General features: G+C 36.5%; 1 protein-coding gene across 1 annotated transcript; it reads right to left on the bottom strand.

Moving 5' to 3' along the window:
* Positions 1-18,394: 18,394 nt before the first annotated feature.
* Positions 18,395-21,530, bottom strand: LOC131045050 (scarecrow-like protein 30). The gene has a single exon (XM_057978562.2). It carries the CDS (start codon positions 20,828-20,830, stop codon positions 18,866-18,868), a length of 1,965 nt encoding a protein of 654 aa, XP_057834545.1. The 5' UTR covers positions 20,831-21,530; the 3' UTR covers positions 18,395-18,865.
* Positions 21,531-21,774: the final 244 nt, after the last annotated feature.

Below are 21,774 nucleotides of genomic sequence, written 5' to 3'. Positions count from 1 at the left end.
GAAGATCTAGGAGAGATGCAATGGTAGCCATAGCGTCAGCAGCTCGATTCTGGTCCTTGGGTATCTATTCAAAGGTGATAGTAATAAATGATACCTTTAATTTGTCCACCATTTGTTTGTATGGCATGAGTTTATCATCCTTGGTCTGATATTCATCTATTGCTTGTCAAATGACCCATTGGGAGTCGCCATATACTTGTAGTTCTTGTAACTTCCATTGTATGGCTAGCCTGAGTCCTGTGATCAAGGCCTCATATTCAGGTATGTTGTTTGTGCATGGAAATGTGAGCTGGTAAGACTTTGGGATGTTGTCACCTTGAGGTGTGATAAATAGAATGCATGCCCCTGAGCCATGCCTAGTGTATGAACCATCAAAGTATAGTTTCCATGGTTGTACTACTATGATCATGAATATCTCTTCATCTGAAAAATTGGAAATGAGAGGATGTTCGCTTATGAGGGGAGCATCGACCAACTGATCTGCAATAACTTGACCCTTGATAGCCTTATGGTCCACATACTCGATGTCAAATTCACTTAGAATCATCACCCATTTGGCCAAATGGCCTATCAATGCTACTTCGCTGAGTAAGTACTTTAGTGGATCGTTCTTTGCAATGAGTTGTACTTTATGTGTCAACAGATAGTGCCTTAGTTTAGTAGCTGCCAAGATTACTGCTAGCCAAGCTCACTCAATAGGTGTGTAATTGAGTTCATAGCCGACCAGTGTGCGAGAGATGTAGTAAACAGCACACTCTTTCCCTTCTGCATTGTGTTGTGCCAATAGTACACCCAATGTTGTATTTGTTGGTGAAATATAGAGCAATAGAGGTCTACTCGGATCTGGTGGGATCAGCAATGGTGTATTCATGAGATAGTCTTTAAGCATCTGGAATGCTTGCTGGCATCTTGTATCCCATTGAAAATGGATGTTCTTGTGTAACAGGTGTGTAAATGGGTGACACTTATCTGCCAATTGTGCAATGAATCGTCAGATGGATTGTAGCTATCCTTGTAATGTCCTTAGCTGACTAATGTTCTTTGGTGGTGGCATGTCCATGATTGCCTTGACTTTTGCTAGGTCAACCTCAATACCTTTACTTGAGATAATGTATCCTAGAAGCTTCCCTAAGGTTACTCCAAAGACACATTTCTTTGGGTTGAGTCAAGCATGATATTGTTCCAGTCTATCAAAGATTTTCTCTAATATTTCTAGATGACCTTCTCTTGTTATTGATTTTGCCAGTAAGTCATCAACATAATCTTCCATTATGGTATGAATCATGTCATGAAAGATGGTGGTCATTGCTCTTTGATAGGTCACTCCTGCATTCTTTAGAACAAAAGGCATTACATTCCAGCAGTATGTGCCCCATGGACATGTAAAGGTTGTCTTATGTTGATCCTCTAGTGCAATCTTTATTTGATTGTACCCTGAAAAGCCATCCATGAGTGAAAGCATGGCATGTCCTACTGTTAGGTCCACTATTATGTCGATGTTTGGTAGGGGAAGTCATCTTTAGGACATGCTTTGTTCAGATCTCTGAAGTCGGTACAGATACAAATGCCCCCATTTGATTTGCCGATAGGCACAATGTTGGATATCCAATCTGCATAATCAATTGGTCTAATAAAACCAACATCCAGGATTTTCTTAAGTTCTGCTTTGACGAGTAGTGCAATCTGAGGGTGCATCTTGTGAAGCTTCTTCTTGACAGGTTTGGCTCCTTCTATGATGGTGAGGTGATGCATGACCAAATCAGGATCAAGACCAGGCATGTCGGCATATGACCATGCAAAGTTAATCTGGCGCTTCTGGAAGAATTCGACAAACTTAGGTTGTTCCTCTGGAGTTAAAAGAGATGTCAGATGTATGTAGTGAGGAGTTTCAGGAGTCCCCACGTTGTATTATTTTGTTTCCTCAATGAGAATTGTTGATCATTCCTATTGTGTACTAGAGGGGAGAATGTCAAACCTTTCATCCTCAGGCACCTCAGAGAGGTTTCACCATTAGATACGCTCTTTCTTTTCACTTTTGTGGGATCAAACAGTGCCATAGTGTGGTTTTCACTGGAAGATCCATGTTTTATTGTTATATTTTTGCAGCTGAAAGGTTTGGCATCTGCCCTGAAGTATGCTGTGCTATTAAGTTCAATGGCGAATCTAGCTTTGTGATCCCCGCTTGGTATGTTATCCCATAGTTCTAAAAAGTCAATGATCACCTCATTGTTTTGGAAATGGTCAGACATGGGGATTAGGTTGGTTCCATTCGATGAGTTCAGGATGGATAATGGGCATTACCTCATTGATTAGGTTAAGTTCGTTAGATGTGTCAGTGAAGGTTATGACATTGTGGTGAAGGTCATTGATGGTACTCTCCTTGTCAGAATCAGGCGTAGGATGTGGCATAGGGTCTATGGAAGAAGTTTCTAGCTCAAGAACCCAAGAGATCTTTATCTGTGCTTCTTCGTAAATAGGGATGTCTTTGCGGGGTGGAGGTAGTGATGTGTCTTCCTCATCTAAAGTATTAAGCTGGACGGAATCAAATTCCCACTCATGTGAGTCAGTTTCAGAGTCACTTTTCAGTATCCGATTACTATACCATATTGGGATGTCCTTCGAGTTAAACACTACAGGTGTGATTAATTGATGTACCTTTGATGAAATGATTGGTATTGTAGGAAGGATTATGGGGATCAATGAATCTGATACGGGGAGTATTGGTAGTGTTGAATCTGCTGCTTCTACTGGAATTGTTGGTGTCGTAGATATTGTTGGGGGTTCTGATAGTGCTAGTGTTGTTGTTGATGTGGTTGTTGTGGTTGATGGGGTTGCTAGTTTGATTGGCGGGATGATTGGTGTTGTGGATGGTTTTCCTGGGATTTTTAGCCTCAATGGGGCAATTGTTATGGCACGCGGTGTTGCTGATATAACCAAAGGTTGCCTCTTTGTAATAGGCTAATATAGTGGTTTGTTGGGTTTCCCTTTGAATCTGATTTTAGGAAGGATCTCCTTTTGAAAGCCTAATCCTATTTTATCTTTGGGCTTTAATTCTGGCTGTAGCGGTTCATGTCTTCCTTGTTTGCAAGGTCCCAAAGCACTCTGACCATCATAACCCATTCTTTGCATAATGAGAAGGCCTTTGCCATACTGATCTGTGGGAAGCTTAGCTTGTGGGATGTCCGCGGTGACTGGGTCTTTATAGATCCATTCTGCTAAGTCCTCATCTCCGGTTTCTTCTTCTTGACTCTTTCCAAGGATGAATGGCATCAAAGTACATGTTGGCTTGACCAGTGGCATTTGAAGTAGCTGCTGAGGTTTGCCATGTGTTCTAGGAGAAGTGGGCATTTGTCCAACACAAAAGAGTTGGCTGAGATTGTATTCCCCAGGATCTTCCTCTGCTATTTTCATCTTGAGCTTCTCTTGCTTGGGTATAGTAGTGTTTGAACTAGAAAGAGAGGTTGGACCTACGTATGATGTGGATGAGATGGCTTCTCTATTGTTGGGAACGGTAATCTCCGGTTGATGACTTATATTATGACAATATGCAAAGGGGTTTGCATCACCCAGGATTGTGATTTCTACACCATTATGTGGGAACTTGATACACTGATGGTAGGTGGATGGAACGGCTTGCATGGCATGTATCCAAGGTCTCCCTAATAATAAATTGTATGGTAGAGGAAGGTCCAGAACTTGACAAATGATGTGTTTCACCACTGGGCCTACTCGGATTGGTAGCACAACAGCTCCTTTGGATGAACGCTTTGCATCATCATAGACTTTGATTGTGATCTTCTTGCAGGGATCTACTGATTCTGTTGCATATCCCAGAGCTATGACTAATTGTAGTGTATAGATATTCAGGTCTACTCTAGTATCGATCAAGACTTGCTTGATCCTATGTTGGTTGATAAACGCTTCAATGTGGAGTGAGGCATTGTGAGGTTGCTGGAAGGATGAGTTGTCACTTTCAGAGAAAGTGAGACAAGGTGATGACCTTAGGTTTCCAACCATGGCTTGGAACTAATCTGTATTTTGATTTGCAAGGCCTGATGCCTCTTAGAGAGCTTAATCCAAGATTGTTTTATGAGATGGGGATAGGCACAATAGCTCTAAGATAGATATCAATGTGAGTGTTTTGTCTAACTGTTCCACAAGGTTATACTACTTTGGGATAGATGGGGTGCCTTGTGGAGTTGCTTTTATGGTAATCTTACCACGACGTGTAACAACATTGCAAGTGGAGCTGGGATTTTTTATGGTAATAGTTGCAATTTGTTCACTGGCATCATATAGATGATTCAGAGTGTAATTATACGCGGCTTGCATATAATCAGTGGTATCTGTGTTTCTCCCTGAAGTGGAAGGACCCCTTTGATCTTGGGATGGAAGTGGATTTTTGAACATAAGATGATCATTGTTTGTTGTTTTTGGGTCATGTCCTTCGATTTTGATTTGATAAGATCCTGAATAAGATCTTTCAATCTATGACAATTGCTTGTCTTATGCCCTTTCCCTTGATGGAAATCGCAATGTTCAGTATCCCTCCACCATGAAGGTTTGACTTGAGGTTCATAATTTGATGTTTTTGGTAAGGTCACTAGATTTTGAGAAACCAATTGACATAACAATGTTTCGATGGGTTCCCCTAAGGGAGTGTATGTTCGTTTTGGTATAAAATTTTGTTGACGTTGTTTGGGTTCCTCTTGAGATGCATTGTGTCCTTGATTTGGAGGAGCAACTGTGTTATTCTTGGGTGGGTTGTGCACTTTTGATAGTTCTTACATCCACAACCCCGTCATTGACAACGTTTTTGTTTTTGTTCCAGAAGTTAGGCTTGTCACTATTGAAGCGTGGGCGAGGGCCATCCTTTGGCTCGAGATATATCTTGATAAGCCCTTTCTTGATGAGAGGTCGTTCACCTTTTAAACCTTTTGTGATCATGTCACTGAAAGAGTCCGTGTCTTTGATGTCTAGGTGAAATTCCATTTCATCATTTAAGTTGGAAATAAATATTTCCACTAGTTCTTGTTTAGGTAATTGAAGAGAACGTCTGCTAGACATTTGACGCCATTGTTGCAGAAAGACTAAAAATAGCTCACCCGGTTTTTTTTTAGTGTTACATAGATCAGCCATTGTGATATCACATTCAATGTTATGTGAGTAATGTGCTAGGAACTTCTGGATGAGTTCTTCAAATGTCCTAATGCCACCAGGTAATCGAGAAAACCATGATGTGGTTGTTCCTCCTAAGCTTTGGGGAAAAAGTCGCATTAGGTATGTGTCCTCGTATGCCACTTCGAGGCAAGTTGAATGGAATTCTCTAACATGATCGCGAGGATCTCCTTTTCCTCGGTACTTTTCAAACTTGGGCATTTCAAACCCTCATGGAAAAGGTGGCATATGAAGATTCCTATCAAAGCGATAGGGACAAATGTCATTAAGTGAAAACTAATTAGTTTTCACACCACTATGAAGCTGTTGGGCAAGATTTTCGACTTAATGCCACAACATGTCTATTTCATTTGGAGGAGGAGGAGGTGGGGGATTACCTTGATGAAGGTTATATCTGATGTGATCTTGACCTCTTTCATCCTCATTGCGACTTTGGTGTTCTTATGCTTGACTTAGTTGTGCAACATCAAAGTCAGAGGGTAGTTTGGCTCCCTCTTGAGCAAGTCTTAAAATGTGAGCATCGGCATTGCTCCTGAGTATTTCATCAAGCGGTCAATTAAAGAGAGGGTTGTGTTGTGCCCTTTCTATTGCTGCAAGAGTAGGAGTACTTGGATTGTCATCATTTACATTTCCCCCAAGGGCTTCTTGGAATTCATTGATATTTTCCTCCTCTTCCTCTTCAATTTCTTGTTGTCTAGACCTGGACCTGGTATGAGCCATTTTGTTTATAAGTTTTTGTTGAAGTTTGATGAAAATGATGATGAGTTGGTGATGAAATGAAAGATTGATGTTTGGTGAAGTTTTTTGCATACGGATCTCTAGCACTAAAGGTAGATGCTACCAAAGTTCTTCCTTGAAATTGCTTGTTGTGTTTAATTGACAATATTTGATGTGATAAGGTTTAGAGAAATCTGAGATGTATTATAGACTTAACTACCTAGTAATGAGAGGATTCACTCATAGACTAGTTTTAACCTGCGTAGAAATGTCTCTTAGGATGAGTTTATCCTAGATGTAGAGACACTCTAAAAGTGATGTATTGTGTTTGATTCAAGCAATATCAAAATAGAACTTAGGAAAAAAACCTTTTGATGTTTTGAGAGTTGGAATGGATTTGATGAGATGAATATGATAATGGATGAGATGTGAACTTCAATAGAAACTTTGTGTTACAAAAGGAACAAACTCTTCCTCTTCTTGTTCAGGGGTTGGTGGTTCTACCCTAGCTGAGTTATATGTGATACAAATATATGGAAAGAAGGTAGGATTGATCTTGCCTCCCTTGTTTTGATGATAACTCAAAGCTCTATATTGAGTAAAAGCTTTGTGGTTTAATGACTCTTGATCAAACTCGTTTGATTTCCCTTGAAGGTAAAGACGCATGTAACGTAAGAAGGTTCTATGAGAGACAAAGATTTGTCTATTAAGATAGAAGAGTTTCCTCCTTTTAATAAAAGCCTTTGAGCTTAATGGTCTTTTCTTCACGTTGATGTGTTGATGAAGATTTTTCTTTCTCAAGATGTAAAGAATGGTCATATAGTTTGATACTTTTGATTGTTGCTCTTTGTTTTTGATCTTTTTGTGTTTTGAAAATGTTTATGTTGGTTGAATACTTGTTTTGGATTTGGATTTTATGATGTTTTTTTGACAAGAAAACAAAGCAAGCACACAAACACAAGAATGTTGCCTCAAAAGGCACAAGTATGGGTCTAGATCAACCCAATCTTTTGAACTTTTTATGACCCTTTCCTTCAAATTTATTTTAGGTGTTTCCAAAGCCTGAAGCCGGCTCAATTTGCACTGGTCTTGACTCAAAAACGAAAACACTTCAAACACTCTTTATCCCTAAGGTCAAATGGCCAATTGTGATAATTTCAGCCCACATCTTGATATTTCTTCAACTTTGGTACTACATACCTTATGAATCCCATCGTGGCAGGTAAGGATGTGATATACTAAGTCTTGCACGAGCATAACAAATAGATGATCCCTATGATGGGGGAGTCACCACTTTTATCGGGCTACAAGTAACCTTTCAACAAGCTATGTTTCTACTCAAGGAAATATGTATGGTGAGTATCTTGGGAGCAAAGCCTTCTATGCTCTTGCACTGAATTTATCACAAATATCCTCAACCAATAGAATGGGTGGGCTACTACTTAGAGGTGTTTAGTAATTTTTGATGTTTTTGGACATAAGTTCATTCTGCAGTGACTCACTTAAGAGCCTTGTAACTTGTGGTGGGGCCCATTTGTCCTTTCAGCAAGTTACATTGTAGGAACAGTTATACCCAAGGCTACAACATTCGCTCTCACCTGATTTCTATAGCGGTTCGAAGGATTTACCGCATGAGGTCGTTCCCAAGAGTGATGTGTCTCTTGGTAGGCCTCTCTTAAAAAGATAAAATTTTGAGTGTTACTAACACTTTTCTCTTGCACCTACGACCACGAAAGCCAAGGGAGAGGATAGTGTGTGTTAGAAGTAGGACCACTCAACAAACTCTTTTGCACAAGTGTGCCAAACACAAAATACACTTGTTCTTTTTAACTCATCATTGCAATGTGATCTAACTATTTGGAGATGTTGCTCCAACAATCACGGTGTTCTTTTTAACTCCAAAGGCAAAATGTTGAGTAAACTAGGAAATTGAAATCCTAGTCAACTAAATGAAAAACACGTTTGCTTGAAGTAAATCGCTTTGCAAAATGAGACAAGTTGATTGTTCTTTTTACCTGGACAAAATTGAAGTGTTGATTGTGAATTTTCTTAAATTTGATGCAAGAAATGAGTTTTGTCTTGTCTTGTTTTAAACACCAAAAGAAAAAAATGAATCCTAATCTTCCAAGAAATAAAGTTTGTGTTGTGATTTTTAGAGCACCAAATGAAGATTTGTTTCCTAACTTGCAAGTAAACAAAATTGTGTTGTGATTTTTAGAGCACCAAATGAAGATTTGTTTCCTAACTTGCAAGTAAACAAAATTGTCTTGTGATTTTTAGAGCACCAAATGAATATTTGTTTCCTAACTTGCAAGTAAACAAAAAAATGATTTTAAGCAAAAAAAAAGGGTTAGTTTTAAAACCTGCACATGAAGCGAAAAGTTAGTAAAATTCAAACATATGGTGGGCTTCCACAAGCCTAAGAAAAATTATTTTATCAGTTGCATGGCCTTTTTTACAACATTTTGTTACAATAGCACTACTCTGTGTGAAAACAGAAGTGCTACTTAACACACACGTGCTAAAGTAAAACCAACAGCACTAAAAAAGAAAATTTATGCAGCAATACACAAGTGCTAATTTTAAAACAAAAGCGCTAACTAATGAACAATAGCACTATAATATTAATAAAAGTGCTAATTTTGGACAATAGCGCTATTGTAAAAACAAAAGTGCTAGAAGACCAAAAACAATAGCGCTAAAGTGCAAACAAAAGCACCAAAGCGTGACCTGTGTGTCAAGCTAAACAGTCAAAAAGTTAGTTTGTTTTTAAAAAATTGTTGTTGGATTCACGTTGGGTTCACCAAATGATGCTCTGCAAAAAGGAGATTGTTAGGATGACAAAAACACAAACAACAAGCGTTAGTGTTAGCAAATCAGAATTTAAACAATAGCCTAATCAAGCATATCAAGAGAGATACTAAATAAGAAATGGAAAGCATCCAAAGACACAAGAAGTAAACTAAATTCCTCCAAATGCTGACCAAAACGTTCATAGTGGCTCCTCCCTTGTTCCTCACCTCTCCAATTTCCAAATTAGTGTAGCTCTCAGCAGCTTTTTGCACTATGGATGCCTTATGGAGGTTCAAGATTGTGAAATAAAAAGCTCATGAAATGCAAACATGAACAAACTAGAAATGAGATTATTGTCTAATTTAGTGTTGATTTTAGTCCAAAAGAGTAAATGTAAATGCTTATGCTAAATGCTCTCTAAAATTCACTATAGGTTAAATGCATACAAGTTTTCAGGATCTGGATTATGAAGAAATGGGCTCTATTTATAGGAAAAATGGAGCAATGGATGGTTGAGATTGAGTAATCTCAACAAGGGTCAAGATTGAATGATATTCAATCCATGTGAGGATTTTGAAACCAATCCCAGGATGACAAGTGTCAACATGAGAGGGGTTGAGAGGGGAGGGAATAAGCATTAAATGTTTGACATGACCTGAGAGTTAACTTGGGAGTTAAGGTCAAGGTTGGGTTGAGTGAATAAATTCTTTATTCAAAGAATAAAGCTTTTATCCAATGGATAAACTCTTTTGGAAAGGTTAAAGGGATAACCATGATCAAAGCAATAAATGCTTGAGGAGACACATGAGTCACATGAGGGTTGAGTTAGGGGTTAACCATAAATGGTCATGTAAGAGCCATAAGTGGTTTGGAAGACTTTAGAGGTTAATTTATTGAACACACAAAGCATTTAAGGCTTTTCAAAGACTTTGAAGTTTTTGAGAAGTGACTCCAAGTTGCTTAGGAATGTGACAATAATTAGGGGATGGCTTAGGTTAATTAGGAAGGGGTTAGAAGAATCTAGAAGGGTTTTTAAGAGTGCAAGTGGATTTTGTGGGTGTGGGAAAATAGAATTTTAATTAAAATAAAATTAATTTATTTCAACTTGTGGTTGCAAGCATTTGTAGGAAAATGCAAGTGGGGGGTGAATGATTTAAATACATGTTTTATTTAATTTATTTAAAAGAGGAAAGGGTGATTTAAAATAAATAAATAAGATTTATTCATTTAATTGATTATAAATTTGGTTTAATGAATTAATTAAAATAAATTGAATAATTTATTTAATTAATAGGATAATGTTTTGAAGATGAATTAATTAAATGTTAATTCAATTAACTGATGGCTAGTGGGTTTTTAATCAAATAACTAGAAAATATTTTTTTAATTAAAATGGACAGATTTATATGACTACAAATACATTTTAAGAAACTAAACTAACAATAATAACCTACTATTTGTAAAGCCTCTCACTTTTCACTCCTAATGGATCATAGTTTTCCTTGTAAAGATTCCAAAGTTGTTTACCATGAGAGAAATCAACAACTTTATCTGATGTTCTATGCATGATGATCATAAGAGAGATTGAATCAATATTTTGAGGATATCAATCCAACGCATTCACTTTATTGGGTACATAATAGGTAAACTAGAGAGTATCGATTTTGGATGACAATTGAGCTCAAATGAGATAATTGTGTTGAGAATAAAAACTTAAATTTGTGTTATAAGCTCATATTTTCCCATTCCTTCAAATGTAATTTGGACAAGATGATCACCTAATATAACCTCAACACCATATGTCATTGCTTCCTCAAATTTTGTCTTAGCAAGAGCATGAGTGTGATCTAGAGAATTCAAAATTTTGTAATGAAAATATAAAGAAGTTAAGTGTCAAGAACAACCTAATGGGATGTGTTAGGAATAGCTTTGCCACTATAATATATTATGCATCATTGTAAGAAAGAAGAATAATTTTAGAAACCTCCTTATGATCTACACAATTTTATCCTTGTATTCCCTCTACATTCATGGACTTCCCAATCCTCAAAAAACTAGTGAGAAAGAAAATGATTTGTAATGTTTTCATCAATCATCAATAGTTGCAAACAATTTGCAATACACAAGATGTAAAGATGCCCTCCAAATGCCCCAACTTATTGTAATTTGAATACTCTATCTAAAAATTGGCCTCATGACATAGGGAAAAACTAAAAAATGCATTTCTCTTAGGATAAAGGTGTCTTGAAAAATGTGGGCATCACTAGCTCAATCAAACCCACACATAAAGTAGTGAAACTAAATTTTAATAAAATTCCTACATGCATCTCTCTTGGTTGCAAAAGAGAAAAATTCCCAACAAAATTGATTACCATGCAAATCATGACAAATCAATAGGCATGTGCAATACTTGAACACCACAAGTTTAAAGTACACACAAACCAATATCAGTCATCACATTTAATTGTTTTTGTAGAGTGACTACCTTTCCTATGTGGATTTTGTGCTCGCCACACCAACAACTCAAGCCAAAGACCAATACAAAGTTTTATGAATCACATAATATAATTGTTCTATTATAGAATAGCATGAATACACTCCTTTAAGCTTGTCAATGGCACAAAAATATTAATCTAACTCTAATACCATTTCAAATATTTGAGAAGAGTTTATAGAATTTACAAAATATTATACACAAGATAATATGTGCTTCTATGTTTCATCGCGTCCAATGGTACACTTCACATGTTTATAGTATTTTCCATATTCTATATTATAGGAAGATTGTTCTACCTCCTACAACCACTCCTTTGCATAGATGAGTTGTAACAACTCATAATTCAAACAAATACTTGTACGACCAATATATTATCCTACATGAGATATTTTAATGAACTGTAACAATCCTAAAGATATAATATTCCTAACAATCCCAAAAATAGTTGGGATCTCATTGCATTTGCAAGAGACACGTGTCTCTAGCCAAAGCTTGTTGGGACTCAAACCTATAGTGCCAAAAAAAAAAAAGTATCATCTCTTATAGGTGTCTTGACCTTGTTAACCCTCCATTTATAACAAATCTGAGAGAGTCTAAGTGGTTTTTCCATGAATCAAAATTTTATCCAAACATTACCCTGTATCACCCCCTATGTGCTCATTATGTGTTAAGTCTACAAAAAATCCCAAAATCATCTCCATGAATCAAAATTTTATCCAAACATTAGAATAAATTATAGATCTATAGTCTATTCTCATTTACCTTCTACATAGATTTCAATGTTTTGTAGGTAATATTTATGCAATTTGAGGCACAATTCTTAATGCATGGACACCACTAATAGGAGATGATGGGTTTCATCATGTCACTAACATTTTTTCTATCTCAATGCTCCTATGAGTTACTAGACTTCAACAAACAATAGATCCATTTATTCTAGTTGGCTATTCACTCAAACAATTGGTTGCCAAGCCAATTTTTTCAAGTCTATTGTGCTCCAAATGTATTCTAGGGTATCAACAACTATGTGTCTTGGTATCACTAGCTATAAATCTAAGTTGCAAATGAAAGGAATGTAGTTTGTATAGAGTACAAAAGGTCCTCAATTACACATATTTTATAATGAATGTATCAATGGAAAATTGGTAATGATTCAAGGAATTATATAGTCACAGTTGTGCACTTCCTCTCACCACATTTGCTAGTGCAATTATAATAGAAATTTGATGTGTGTGACATTTAATGTATTATAAATGATTTGTAATGGTCATTCTTTTATTACATATGGGTCATTGTACTTCTATGATAGATCATTATGTCCATTGTATTTTATATAGCCTTTGGTTTCATTTTAATGCAAATTTGGTTATGCTAATGTTGTACTGAATGTTTTGCTCCCCACTTTGATGTTCGTGACTTTATTGCCCAATGGAGTAAGCATCAATTTACATTGATTCAAGATTAATCATTCTTATCAAAACAACAAATTAGTCCTAGTTAGTTGTAGGAGTATATAAGGAATATATTTGGTTTTATGTTTTCCGTTCATGATTCTATGTTTACAACCAAGAATAAATCTTAAATAAACCCAAACTATTGAATTATTAGTGAATCATGTATTTATAAGTATACCTTGCTTATGCAATGTTAAACAAAATCACCTTAAGGGATTATTACATGGCTATGTACAAGGTTTTTAATAGCTTTAAAAGAGGTTTTATATGACTAGTTTTTGATTAAATAAAAACAGGTTTTTAAGGGACCCAAAACCCTGTACAAGACAGGTTTTAAAAGGGGCTCCTACAACCCACAACATGAGATACTCAATCAAGTTCACAAAACGGAACAGAACCGAGACAAGACAGAACAAAACAAAGAAAGGGTAGAGACCCCTAAAAGAAAAGTTACCTGAAAAGTAAAACCAAACCATGAACCAATAGCAGGCAGACCATAACAAACAAAGGGCAATAGAGAGATAAAAGCAAAGAAAGTTCTAGTTGCCCACAGGGGTAAAGTGTATAGTGACAACATTTGGGGTCAAGTGTATAATGGGTATAGTTGTTTTAATTAGATAAGGTGGGAAGGGCCCAAACCCATTACAAAAATAGCTATCAAGGAAAGAAGGAAGTGAGTGTATTCATTAATTGTTAATATAATATTACATTTTATATGATTTACAAACATGTTATGTAACACCTCTAAGAATACCCTCTTGAGTTTAAGGTAAGCCCAAAATGTAGAAGAGTGTAATGCCCCTTCCTTAAAGACTCATATTTTCTATAAGAGCTCTTAATAAAGATTAGACTTAATAATGGTAAAAAAGACATATAAAGGGTTGTGCCTCATGAAGAGATAAAGTCTATAAGAAGAGAAATCAAGGAGAAAGAATGGAAATGCAAAATATATATTATTTATTTTTCCTTTATGGAGGTTGATTCAATGATTCAACAATCTTGTGGAAGAAACCCCTCATAGATTAAAAAAATTCAAGAATGAAAACCCTTATTTTCTTCATCGAGTTAGTGGATGAAAACCCCTAACTTTAGCAAGAATATTTCAAGACATTTGTACAAAAGAAATAACTACAAATTGCAAGAAAGATTACAACAAATATGCAAAAATAAGTTTGTGTTTTCACAATTATATTATTAAATTTTAAATTTTAAATATATATCAAAATTATAATAATACTTGAGAGCCTTACTATGAATGTGGGATATTTATTTAAAGAAAAATTAAGGAATACTCTAAAAGGAGACATTACATAGAGATCACCCACTCTCAAACTAGGCTTTTAATCATCCTCAATATATTGATTAATCTTTGTTTCGCCCTCTTAAAGAAAACCCATAGCCCTGAAATTGTAACAAAAATTCTAGGATTATAGACCTATTGTTTTGGAACCTAACAAGAAGGAAGAGAGGAAATAGATAGTTCATTGTGTTCCTACAAACAATTATCATAAATTGTAAAATCATGCATGGAAGGAATATAACATAAAAGAGGGGAAGGAAGGGGAGATCTGATAGGAGAGATAGGAGGGGGAGGAGAAGGAAAATGTTTTAATGGGATAATAGGGTAGTGGATGGGGGAAGTCTAGAAGGGCAAGGATGTGTATAAAGGGAGTTAGCAAAGGTATTGAAACTAGGAAGGTGATACATGGTAGATCTCAAAGAGGCGTAGGATCACACAAAGGGAGTACAACATGAAGAAAAGCTAAAAGGAAGAAGGGGAAGCTTAACTAAAGGTACGTAAGAGGGAAGAAGGGATGCCTATTAGAAAAGAAATGGTACATTCATTGCAAGTTCGCCAAATTGTAAATAGAAATTTGAACTTTAATGCTTACTAAGAGTGTAAATAAACATATTGTAAGTAGCCTTATTTATAAACCAATAAAGCTAGTTTAGCTTCCTATGTATGTTGTATATTCATCTAAGGAACTATGTGCTTCCTATGTATGTTGTATATTCATCTAAGGAACTATGTATATTCCCTAAACAAATTTAGGGCAACTTGGTTTTATCCAGTGAATTAGCTATTTTATAGAAAATGATAGAGAGTTTGTAATGTCTCCTTTTGAGAAGTTCCTAAATCTTGCCCTACAATCACAAGTTCAATGAAAAAATAAATATAGTCCATTAAAATACAACTTACAATTAATGATTTCCTTTCCAACATAAACTTTGGTTTAAACCTTGCAATAATGTTAGTCAACATTTGAATGTCATAAGACCAATTATTTCCATAAAGGTTAGGAATCCAATAACATATAAATGCAAATATAATCAACTGCATTGACAATCATGTATCTAAGTTAAATAACATCACTCATTGGGAATATAATCTATAAATATATTTTCAAGAATTAACCATTGTAGGGAATTGAGAGGACAACACAATTAAGCACTTGGAACCATTCGCCACAACTAAGCCCAAGAGTGCAAAGCATCCAACCAAGACAACTCGACCCCTTGGCCTACAAGTGGCAAAAACATCCTACCAAGACAATTCCATCCAACTTGGGGTGGTCTACTTAGAGGGGGAACCCATATTTTCTATCCATGGCTCTGTCACAACTAAGCCCAAGGGTGTGGAGCATCCAACCAAGACAACTTGGCCCTTTGCCCACAAGTGGCAAGAGCATCCAACCAAGACAATTCCATCAAACTCTGGGTGGTTTACTTAGAGGGGGAACCCATATTCACTCTCACACGCATGGCTCCACGATAGGGTGCCCAGAATGTTCGCCACAACTAAGCCCAAGAGCACAAAGCATCCAACCAAGACAACTCAACCCCTTGGCTGACAAGTGGAAAGAACATCCAACCAAAGACAATTCCATCAAACTTCGGGTGGTCTACTTGGAACCCATATTCACTCTCACACACATGGCTCCACGATAGGGTGCCCAAAATGTTCGCCACAACTAAGCCCAAGAGCACAAAGCAACCAACCAAGACAACTCAACCCTTGGCCGACAAGTGGCAAGAACATCCAACCAAGACAATTCCATCCAACTTGTGGTGGCCTACTTAGAAGGGGAACACATATATGCTCTCCCATATGAAGTTCCTCTCTAATCCTTATATGATTGCTTGTAGATTAAATTGATAACATAAGAGTTTAAGCAACACTTCCCACTACTGAGCATATCTATAATCTGTAAGGGATTATTTAGACAATGTACTCAATCATGTTGCATACCAATTATCTGTTAATTCTAACAGCTATCTTTTGCTGAGTACTATTTATATTTCTCAAGGGCTGGTCTTATTTATAAGTGCAGGTTATGAATATATAGGAATTTCTGATTTTATTTGATCCGTTATACCTCTTATTTGGATAAAGGCATGCCCTTTCATAATACCTCTTCTTTGGCAAAAGTCACACCTCTTGAACACCGTCCTAACAAATCTGAGTCGACCACTTTAAAGAGACTATTATCATTTAAAATTTGCTCTAAAGCTAGTTGGCCCCTTAATTTTTTTTGGTCGGCCCTCTTCAAAAAGGTCATAGCCAACTTTAATTATATTACTATGTAGGTCGGTCCCCTTATAAATAATTTTTGCCAATGTTTATTAATAATGCTGGGTCGGCCTGGCATAATTTACTGCCTGTATTCATTATTTAGGGCTGCAATTATGAACTCAGGCGGGGTAATGACAGAGATAGAAATACATCCTTGATTTGTTGGTTGCAGTTGAAGAAAGTTAGTTAAAGCAAAAGAAGATTGGCATAACGAACAAAAGACCAAGAGTAGATTCTAAATTAGAATATGATAGCTCACAATAGAGACTACTAGAAAACGGTTGTAATTGTACCCGCATCACAGTGACTCAATATTGAGATGAAGTTTTCAAAATTGAAAAAAATTGCTTTTTGGAATAAAAATCACAACTCTGTAGTAGCAACTATCTAGCGCAGTAGAGATAGGTACAGTGGAATCACAACCCTTGCTCGTAGAAACTCCAATTTTTCAGAAGATGAATGCTTTGATTTGCTGGTTACTATGGTGCTTGCAAGTTATGAAACTAATTTACTTGTGAAAAGATATGGGAGTGAAAGGTTATAAGGAGAGGATAGTAAAATTGGTTATAGAGCATTTGGGAACCTACATCAATCATGCCCCTATTTGGTTTGTTTCACCCTTAACTATCAACATATGATATTGTAGGGTGTGCTCTAATAGGTGCCAAGCTGTTGAATAAAAATGAAAGTTTGTATGATGTGTGCTTGTGCTTTTGTGTATGGGGGATTCAGGGAGATATATCACCAAGATTGCCAAAAGCGTAAGGGAAGGGAAGGGAAGGGTTTGTAGGAGTATGCTCTAGATGAGAAATTAAGGTGCTAGTAAAAGGCTTGTAGAAGCTGTGGAGGAAGGGAGTTACAAGTCAATAAAAAAAACAATGGAAGAATCTTTGGAGCGTATTCATGAGAAGAAGAAAGCTCAAAATTCCCAAGCGGAAGTTAAGATCCAACCATTTGAATAGGTTAAAAAGTGCGCTTATAGATAACTTCAAATGGACCGTTTAAAAAATACAACAAGGCCTAAGTATATGTATTTTTATCGTCTGAATATAGGTTTAAATTCACAGACATTGCCACAATTGTGTTAGAGATAGGAGTTGGCATTAATGTGCATTTGGACAAAATTTGCAAGTGAAGTTTGGAATTGGTATAAGTAGAGTAGAAGGTTCAATTTGGCATGGGTAAACGGTTTAAGAAATAAGTTGACTAAATCCTCTGACATTCTTCAAAAATGAACACTAAAATAGATGCATGAAATAAAGAGGAAATTGCAAAGTAGATGATTTTTGACAATACAAATAGCAACCCAACTTGACACAAAATCATGATGAATACATTTGGGGAAAACGTATTATAGGTATATGCATTACCCAGATTCTATGAGGATTAGATGGTGTCCTATTCTACTATTGATATCTTTTGATCTTTACCCACTGCAATTATTTGGTGGTTTGTTCATTCAATCTTAAGATATTCTTGGACACAAGCTGTAAATTCTAATTCTTAAATAATTGGAACTGAATTAAGCTTTCACTGGAACAAAACACACAGATTAGTATTGTTTATTAACAAATTAGTTGCAACAGAAATCAACAAGAGCATTAAAAGCAATTCTTCCTCTAACCATACACACTTGATGTCTGAACTCTCAGTCTCAGACACAAATAGTGAAGACTTGAACAAAATTGTACAGAGTATCGTGAATAGACATCTATTTCTTATTCCTTCATTAAAAAAGAAAGAAAAATCAGCTATTAAACAATATGGGCTTCAAGTTGCTACTTAATGACTCGGCAAGATTCTTATATTCTTATATCAAAAAATCTTGTTCAGAAATAGGTCGATGCTGCAAGCCTAAAGAAAAGGAGTGATTTCACCTACATTTTTCAAGATAAGACAGGCTAATCTGTCCTCTTTGAGCAAATGTTGGAAAGATCTCGAACGAGGAATAGAAGATATTGTGTCTACTCATTTCAGAAGATTAAAATGCAGTCGCTAATTTTCTTGCTTCCGTTGAAATTGCATTCAAAAGAACAGGGTTCTAAGGTCAAAAGTATAATTTGTAGCCTGGGATTACATCAACATGTAATATATGTCATGGAACCTGGATGTCAAATATAATATTGATGCTTATGACATTGTTGGCATATCCTAAGAATGATAGAATGATAGAAACAAGACTTTCAGACATGCCATACAGATAGATTCTTGCCACTTGAAATAAAATGTTTACATGTAATATGCAGATTCCCTTAATTATCAACTATTAAGGCAACTGGGAAGCCAGCTGGCTGGTTGGAATGTTACAGTGAACACACCCTAGTAATGCGAGTTTGTCAGACCATTAGCACAGTGAATTTCACAAATATATGTTCTCATTACAAAGAAAATATGCATTTGCTGAGCTCTTTCGTGGAGCATGGACCAAAATTGAGGAAGGGAAATATTTCCATCTGAAGCAATTAAAAGCTTCTACTCTGTGCTAACACTGATGAGGTAATAATGGGAAGCTCGAGATCTACAAGTTATTTAGGCCATATCCAGATATGCCTACTCCATCAAGTCCAATATTTTAATATGTGGCAAGCTATTGCAGCACACAAACCACTTGAGCACCACTAACTTAGCCTTTCTGCTCTACTGTTCTTCATTTCATCTTGAGGATTTCCATGTCGAAAGACCAAGTATTATTCTTCCCTTCCAGCCCAATAGCATCCATTTGCCATCTTCTTCTACCATGAAATTCTTATGGTAATATGCTTTTGATCTCTCTCTGGCTCTAGACAATATCATCTGATTAAGACATAACTGTACAAATCCTGACCTTTGTGTTCTGATTTGCCATTGCTTGTAAGCTTCTGGTCTCTCCACTCTCTCCAACCCCTCACAAGCGACAACATTCAAAACCTCTCTACCCCAAATTTCCTTCTCTATCACCATCCTCTCAGGATGACCTTGAGGAACTGTAGTTTCCAATATATCAAATAGAGCAGAATAGTGAAAAAGTGCTTCCTTGAACCGTGTGATAAAAAATGGTGCACCGTATGAACCATTCACAACACCATGAATAAAAATGTACGGGTTCATTCTTCTAATCTTGCTCAACACAATGTTTTTTGGGCTCTCCACATTCAATGTTTCATCCATCAGATTCCTCATCCGGTAAAAGCAGTTTACAATCAAAATCTCATAATCTTCCAAGGAAAGACTTTCTGGTTCTACGTCCTCCCATTTACTTGCTATTGCTTGATACACAAATGGTACCCCGAAAGATCTTGCATAATCTGCAAGCCTCATTCCTGTCTCTTCAATTCTTTCTGCTGGATTACAACCAGGTTGAGGAAAATCAATCCCAGTGATTTTAAGCTTAGGAGGGCCATTTGGACGATCAGCCAATTGTTGTATCAAAGAAGGCCATTGAAACCCATAAAGAATTCCAAAGTCCACAATGTGTAGAGAGCTTACATTCTGTGCAACATCTAGAATTGTCTGATTAGAGAAATAATGAGAAACTTTTATGAATGGGGTTGCAACCATATAAAGATGGTATGCCTTAAGAATCTCTGCTGCTGATGGCCTATTGGAAGAAAGCATAGTGTAGATATATCCACCTGTACCAGATAACCTTGCAACCAAACTCTCGGCAAAATAATGAGCTAGACGTTGATTCCCATCTCCATCAGGAGAAGAATGCTGCCTTATCTGCTTCAAAGTTTCTTGAGCTCCTTGATTATCATTAGCTGCAACTGCTTGAGCACAATGTATTAGCAAGGTTCTCAAGTCCACAATTTCCTTGCGCTTCTTACCCCTTGATAACATCATCTCTGACTCCTTTTGCTCACTTTTATGCATACTATTATTCAGGACTAACTCCTGTATAACTGAGAAATTCTTCCCATTTCTCCTTGCAGAAAGGAGCACTTCATCAAAATTCTCCCTATGATCCACCTTACTGCTGGATGGTAACTGCGAGAAGTTGTCACTGCAGCTTGGGGGCGAAAATGACAATGAATCTACATGAGGACAAAGGGTGCAATTCTCACCAAGAATATCATAAAAGGGCTTCACAGTAGCTTGAAGAGCACTGCACTCCTGGTACATGCATAGTCTTTCCTCCACATCTTCATTCATCAGCATATCATTGATGTACTTCAGCACTGGGTCTGAGAATGGGTCTGAATCATCAGATTGCTCAATACTTACCAACCCATCAGTTGGTATAATATTGGTTTTTGTGGGGTGATAAGATACTGTGTCTCTAACATTGCATAAGGGCATCTGAAGATCTGAGAGCGAACGTGGAACATCAAAATGCTCACGCCCATCTAACTCATAAAATGATTCATTGCTTCTCAAACATTGAACTGGAATCAACTCCAGTTCACTGTATAAGGGGAATGGCCTCAGATTCTCCCTTGACAAGCTTGAAGACAAACAGGGTACTTGGCTATTCAGGCTCGAAGGACTTGGAGACAAATAGGGTATTGGGGTATTCAGAAAGTATCTTTGTGATTGAGAAGAATCAACCAGCACACTGGAGTTGAAACAATTGTCACCAAAAAAATTAAAATTTGTGGGATCCATAACTATAAAAGAAAGAAGGGTTCTTGCGATCATTGAAACTAGGACCAATTAAGCTTCCACTGGACAATTAATCAGTGGCCCAGGTGCCCGGATGCTTAAACTCCTCCGCTACTTTCGCAGATTGAACCAGGGCGAAAGCACAATGATCTTTCATACTAAAATTTCAAGGATTATTAAGCCTAGTTAGGACTTAAGAAAGCATTCGCCATAACTAGGGCCATAGAAAGGGCATAAATGTGCAGAAACTAATGGAGGGTATTTTTGAATACTATAATCACATATATTCAAAAGAGATAAATAATTTCAGACTGAATCAAAGTTTCCCCTTACTCCCACTTCTCAAAAACATAATAAATCCATCAATTTCTTAGAGTATTCAGATACATACCAGTACCTTCCCACATACTGTTCAAAGCGGTTAATCTACCTAAAAAAAAAAAAAAAAAAAATTCAAGCCGCGCCCACTTCATGAAACATAGATTTATGCCTACCCACTTCAATTATAGCCCCGAAAGCACCATCCCCATACAGGGCAAAGATATCCATTGAATCAGTTGCTCAGATTTCACAGAGACATCCATTGAACTCCATAACGGTAGTGACAAAAAACTACTATTTACCAATCTTGGGTTGCAAATAAACATTAAACATATATCAGTCACAATCTGGACCAACGTATTACCTTAATTTTAAAAGCCCCACAAGGCAGTTTGAACGATTCGTTTAAAGTTTGCAGTCTATGTCGTGACACATGATCAAAATATAATATACCCCATAAAAAAAAGGAAACCTCAGTGTCCCCCACGACGAGAGCATTTTGGTTACAAAGGTTCCATTATTACATTAAAATTATTACATTGTAAGAAAAAAACATTACATTAAATTTTTTGGAGTTTTCAAGAGTTTATATAATGATATTTATCAAATTAAATAAATTAATGTTGTAGTGGAATGCCTGCAATGGACTGTGTATTGTA

The sequence above is a fragment of the Cryptomeria japonica genome, chromosome 7, assembly GCF_030272615.1.
Source record: "Cryptomeria japonica chromosome 7, Sugi_1.0, whole genome shotgun sequence".
NCBI lineage: Eukaryota > Viridiplantae > Streptophyta > Pinopsida > Cupressales > Cupressaceae > Cryptomeria > Cryptomeria japonica.
This window is presented reverse-complemented; position numbering and strand designations above follow the sequence as displayed.

Excerpts from the sequence above, each read along its gene's own strand:
- LOC131045050 (XM_057978562.2), bottom strand. The coding sequence starts at position 20,830 with ATGATCGCAAGAACCCTTCTTTCTTTTATAGTTATGGATCCCACAAAT.